We start from the raw sequence: 6,156 nt of genomic DNA on the forward strand, positions 1-6,156 counted from the left end.
ATGATGGTAGTCCTAATCATTACAGGGGTAACTACTAGAAAATAAAGCAAAGAAAATCCTACTTTGCTTTGCACTGTGGTCGGAGATGTTTGCAAGAGTACTGCAGAGCTCAATGATCTGAGAGGTGGACTGAACCGGTTTCCCCTATGTTCCTTTTTCCCTCGTGCTGCACAGTAGGAAGGATTCCTTTAGAGCCCAAAGCAGCCCCTGCTCCCAGTGCCTCCCTCAGCCAACACTAGCTGCAGCTCAAGCAAGAGAGCTGCAGAACAGTTCTCGTGCTAAGAGAGAGGCTCAGTTTGGGGGTGCTATAAGACTTGCATTAAGTTTTCCTCAGAGAATTCTGTTCTAACTTTGTTTTGCCTTCTCCTCTTCAACAGACAGCCTTCTCAAAGTCAGAGAATGACCAACAGCAGCTCTGTGAGTGAGTTCCTCCTCCTGCCATTCGCAGACACACGCCAGCTGCAGCTCCTGCACTTCAGGCTCTTCCTGGGCATCTACCTGGCTGCCCTCCTGGGCAACGGTCTCATCCTCACTGCTGTAGCCTGCAACTACCACCTCCACACCCCCATGTACTTCTTCCTCCTAAACCTTGCCCTCCTCGATCTGGGCTCCATCTCTACTAGTGTCCCCAAAGCCATGGCCAATTCCCTGTGGGACATCAGGACCATTTCCTATGAAGGATGTGCTGCACAAGTCCTCTTTTTCTTATTCTTTTTTGGTGCAGAATTTTATCTTCTCACCATCATGTCCTATGACCGCTATGTTGCCATCTGCAAACCCCTGCACTACGGGAGCCTCCTGGGCAGCAGAGCTTGTGCCCAGATGGCAACAGCTGCCTGGGGCAGTGGCTTTCTCAATGCTGTGCTGCACACGGCCAATACATTTTCCCTGCCCCTCTGCCAAGGTAATGCCCTGGACCAGTTCTTCTGTGAAATCCCCCAGATCCTCAAGCTCTCCTGCTCAGATGCCTACCTCAGGGAAGTTTGGACACTTCTGTTTAGTATTTCCTTAGCATTAGTTTGTTTTGTCTTCATTGTGCTGTCCTATGTGCAGATCTTCAAGGCTGTGCTGAGGATGCCCTCTGAGCAAGGCCAGCACAAAGCCTTTTCCACGTGCCTCCCTCACCTGGCTGTGGTCTCCCTGTTTCTCAGTACCATCATGTTTGCCTACCTGAAACCCCTCTCACTCTCCTCCCCAACTCTAAATCTCATGGTGTCACTTCTGTACTCGGTGGTGCCTCCAGCAGTGAACCCCCTCATCTACAGCATGAGGAATAAGGTGCTCAAGGATGCAGTCTGGAAATTCTTGGAATACATCCTTCTTCAAATCAATAATGTGCCTTAAAGTTCCTACTTTATTTCAGAAACTGAGGAAAACCTTTTGTTTTCTTTAATACTCCTTTGTTTTCTCTTATTGCAGTTTTCTTCCATTTCTTGCTTTGATCTACAGAAGCTTATTCTTAGCCTCCTACCTGTTATTTTGTGCTTTACTTTGAGACAATCATCCTCTGGAGCTATGATTGGGCCTCTTCTATAGATACAGATAAAAAAGAAGCCACGAGAACTTCATTGGTCTCAGCTCCTGTTTGCTTCCACCTGCTCTGGAGCTGGGGGAGCAACCATAGCATGCAGGAGGGGCTCAGGGCCCAGAACCCAGCTGCCACATGGAGGAGTGTTGTGGTTTAACACAGTCAACAAATAAACACCACATAACCTTTTGCTCACCCTTTCTCCTCCCTCTCCATGAAGGAGGGGAGAAACGGGAAAGTGAAGCCTGTGGGTTGAGATAAAGACAGGTTATTAAGACAGGAAAATAATAATAATAATAATAATAATAATAACAACAACAACAACAACAATAATAATAATAATAGTAGTGCTACTACTAGTAATGTGTACGAAACAAGTGATGCAAAATGCAATTGCTCACCACCTGCTGATTGATGCCCAGCCTAACTCCGAGCAGCCTGCCCCCCACCCCCGCTAGCTACCCTTATATATTGTTTAGTATGACGTCAGATGGGATGGAATACCCCTTTGGCCAGTTTGGGTCAGCTGTCCGGGGTCTGTCATCCAACCTAAACCTCCCCTTTCGTCCATTCCCCTTCATCCTATCACCAGGCATGTCAGAGAATAGACAGATCCCCACCTTGCTACAGCCTTCTGTAGAGTACCTAACAAAAGTGATAAGGTCGCCCCTGAGCCTTCTCCGCTCCAGGCTAAACAACACCAGCTCCCTCAGCCATTCCTTGTAAGACTTGTTCTCCAGACCCCTCACCAGCTTCATTTCCCTTCTCTGGACTCGCTTGAGCACCTCAATGTCCTTCCTGTAGTGAGGGGCCCAAAACTGAACACAGTACTCAAGGTGTGGCCTCACTAGAGCTGAGTACAATCACTTCCCTAGTCCTGCTGGCCACACTGTTTCTGATACAAGCCAGGATGCCGTTGGCCTTCTTGGCCACCTGAGCACACTGCCGGCTCATATTCAGCCAACTATCAACCAATACTCCCATGTCCTTCTCCGCCAGGCAGCTTTCCAACCACTCATCTCCCAGCCTGTAGCTCTGCTTGGGGTTATTGCTCCCCAGGTGCAGGACCCGGCACTTGGTCTTGTTGAACTTCATGAAGTTGACCTCAGCCCATCGGTGCAGCCTATCCAGATCCTCCTGCAGAGCCTTCCTACCCTCGAGCAGATCGACACACACCCCTAACGTGGTGTCATCTGAAAACTTACTGAGGGTACACTCGATCCCCTCATCCAGATCATTGATAAAAATGGCCCTAATACTGGGCCCTGGGGGCGCCATTAGAGACCAGCCACCGACTGGATTTAACTCCATTTACCATAACTCTTTGGGCCTGGCTACCCAGAGAACTTTTAACCCAACGAAGCATATGACCGCCAACGCCATAAGCAGCCAGTTTCTTGAGGAGAATGCTGTGGGAAACGGTGTCAAAAGCCTTACTGAAGTCAAGGTAGACAACAGCCACAGCCTTTCCCTCATCCACTAAGCACAACACTTTGTCATAGAAGGAGATCAGGTTCATTAAGCAAGACCTGCCTTTCATAAATCCATGCTGACTGGGCCTAATCACCTTGTTGCTCTGTAAGTTCCACATGATGACACTCAAGAAAATGTGTTCCATGAGCTTCTCTGGTACTGAAGTCAAACTAACAGGCCTATAGTTTCCCGATTTTACTCTCTGGCCCTTCTTGTAGATGGGCGTCACATTTGCTAGCATCTGGAACCTCCCCTGATAGCCAGGACTGCTGATAAATGATGGAGAGTGGCTTAGTCTGCTCTTCTGCCAGTTGGATATTAGGTTGGATATTAGGAAAAAGTTCTTTACTGAGAGGGTTGTTAGGCATTGGAATGGGCTGTCTGGGGAAGTAGTGGAGTCACCATCCCTGGAGGTATTTAAAAAACGTTTCAATTTAGAGCTTAGTAAAATGGTTTAGTGGAAGACTTGTTAGTGTTAGGTCAGAGGTTGGACTTGGTGATCTTGGAGGTGTCTTCCAACCTAGATGCTTCTGTGATTCTGTGAATCCCAACTCCTGTGGGCTTGTGTGAGGCATGGGAAACAGCTGAGCCCCCTCCTAGCTTCTGGACTGCAAAGAATGAGATGCCTTGCTTGACTCAGCTGAAACTCTTCCCTCAGGAGGGGAGATGGAGATCCCTCTCTGTCCTTGGATGGCTGTCCTGCCTAAAACCAGGGCACAGAAAGGTGATTCCTGGGCCACATACTTTTCCTGTATGAGGAATGACAGTGCTGGAAAAGAGTTTCTTTAACTTGTAGAGGGAAGGAGCAACAGGGATTGCTTCAGTCTGTTTCAAAGTTGATTCCCCTGGAGGGCCAGGGACTTGTCAAGAGCTCCCTGTGCTGATGAGCTGGGCCGAGCTCCTGGGCCCAAGGGGAGCTCCTGGCAAGCGGGCAGCACTGCAGAGAGACAGCTCTGCCCAGGAGCAGCTCCTATGCACAGCACAGCAGGGCTCGGGGCACTGCCTGCAGGGGACAAGGGCAGCTGAGAGAAGGGAGGGAGATGTTAAAGGCAGTGTGGAGGGGGGATGCTGAGAGCTCACTGCGAAAGAAATCTTCACAGCCCTGAACAGGGTAAGTCTCTGGCTGCAGGGCAATGCAGCTGTTGTTCCTGGTGCCATCTCCAGATTTGCTGTCAATTCCCACAGCCTATGGGAGCTGTCAGGAGGACTCTCAGAGTTTCTTTGAATAGGAAAAGAATGAGAAGCTCCAGAGCAGGGATTACTTTTCAAAGCTGTCAGAAGGTCAGCAGATGATGGTTTCTTCTTTTGGGGCCGGCTGCAGGCTGCGCAGCCGGGGTGCAGGCAGGGGTGGCCAGGGCTGTGGTGCAGAGCAGGGTCCCTGTTGTGCCCCAGGGGCTGTGTGCTGGTGCAGGGCCTCTGCCACCTGCCATGCTCAGCACTCAGCCTTCCCAGGGAACTGTCCAGGACACTGCGAGGAGAACCTGTCGCTTTAAGTAGCCCCCCAAGCATGGCAGAGCAGGGTCCTGCTGGTGCCCAGAGGCTGCTCGCTGGAGCAGGCTGCTCACAGTTCCACAGCACCCCTAGGGGCATCTCTGGGGGACATTCTTGACAGGGAAAATGAACATCTGCAGTATCTGAAGGGAAGGCACTCTCTGGGTTCTCTGGTCTTGCTTTCCTACTTTGAAGGGCAACCAGAGGGATGATAATGGAGTTGTCAGGTTTGTATCAGAGACTGAAGCGCAGAGACCATTACACTGATCTGTAGGTCTTTGAGGAAACCCACAATTTCACTCCATACCCTTTAGCCTATGGGCAGCACCAACACCACCTTCACTGTTTCTTGAAAGACTATTGGATGTCCTGTTCAGCACCTGCAAACAGGGAAATGTCTCTGGCCAGTGGGCACTGGAGATCCGTCTCTGGTACACTTTACTAGATACTGTAAAGCACTATGGATTCCTCCTGAAAACACATAATTATGCCTCATCATCAAGGCATGCTTGGACAGAAAAAATACAGAGCTCACAGGAAAGAGGCAGTGAGTCTTTTTGAGGAGGTTTCAGTGGTACATGGTGGAATTTTTCTTCAGAGAAGTCTCTCTAACATGTCACTCTCTATTCCTCCACGGACAGGCAACCAGGCTCTGAGGAAGCAAATGTCCAACAGCAGCTTCCCCACTGAGTTTCTTCTCCTGCCATTCGCAGACACACGCCAGCTGCAGCTCCTGCACTTTGGGCTCTTCCTGGGCATCTACCTGGCTGCCCTCCTTGGCAACGGCCTCATCCTCACAGCCATAGCCTGCGACCACCGCCTCCACACCCCCATGTACTTCTTCCTCCTCAACCTCGCCCTCATCGACCTGGGCACTATTACCACCACTGTTCCCAAAGCCATGGCCAACTCCCTCTGGGACACCAGGACCATTTCCTATACAGGTTGTGCCACCCAGGTCTTTACGTTTGCTCTCTTTCTCACAGCGGAAATTTACCTACTCACTATCATGGCCTATGACCGCTATGTTGCCATCTGCAAACCCCTACACTACAGGACAATAATGACCAGCAGAACTTGTGTCAACATGGCAGCAGCTGTCTGGGTCAGTACTTTTCTCTATGCTGTGCTGCACACTGCCAATACCTTTACACTTCCCCTCTGCCAAGGCAATGCCCTGGACCAGTTCTTCTGTGAGATTCCCCAGATCCTCAAGCTCTCCTGCTCACATGCCTACCTCAGAGAAGTTGGGCTTCTTATGCTGAGTGTATTAATAGCATTTGGTTGTTTTGTTTTCCTTGTGCTGTCCTATGTGCAGATCTTCAGGGCTGTGCTGAGGATCCCCTCAGAGCAGGGCCAGCACAAAGCCTTTTCCACATGCCTCCCTCACCTGGCCGTGGTCTCCCTATTCATCACCACTGCCTTTTTTGCCTACTTGAAGCCCCCTTTCACGTCCTCCTCCTCTCTTAATCTTCTGCTGGCAGTTCTGTACTCGGTGGTGCCTCCAGCATTGAACCCCCTCATCTACAGCATGAGGAACAAGGAGCTGAAGGAAGCAGTATGGAAAGTGATGACTGGATGTTTTTCAGAAGCTATATACTACCTATCTTCCGCAGATCACTCATAACACATTTCTGTCCTGGATGTTATTTTTTCTCTATTTA

At 50.0% G+C, this 6,156-nt stretch overlaps 1 protein-coding gene across 1 annotated transcript; it reads left to right on the top strand.

Annotated features, from left to right (window-relative positions):
• Window positions 1-399: 399 nt before the first annotated feature.
• Window positions 400-1,344, top strand: LOC140000456 (olfactory receptor 14A16-like). Its single transcript, XM_072030343.1, has one exon. It carries the CDS (start codon window positions 400-402, stop codon window positions 1,342-1,344), a length of 945 nt encoding a protein of 314 aa, XP_071886444.1.
• The last annotated feature ends 4,812 nt before the right edge of the window (window positions 1,345-6,156 follow it).

This window comes from Anas platyrhynchos, chromosome 32 (genome assembly GCF_047663525.1).
Source record: "Anas platyrhynchos isolate ZD024472 breed Pekin duck chromosome 32, IASCAAS_PekinDuck_T2T, whole genome shotgun sequence".
Taxonomy (NCBI): Eukaryota; Metazoa; Chordata; class Aves; order Anseriformes; family Anatidae; genus Anas; species Anas platyrhynchos.

What these genes read in the sequence shown, in the direction of transcription:
- LOC140000456 (XM_072030343.1), top strand. Translation starts at nt 400, where the DNA reads ATGACCAACAGCAGCTCTGTGAGTGAGTTCCTCCTCCTGCCATTCGCA.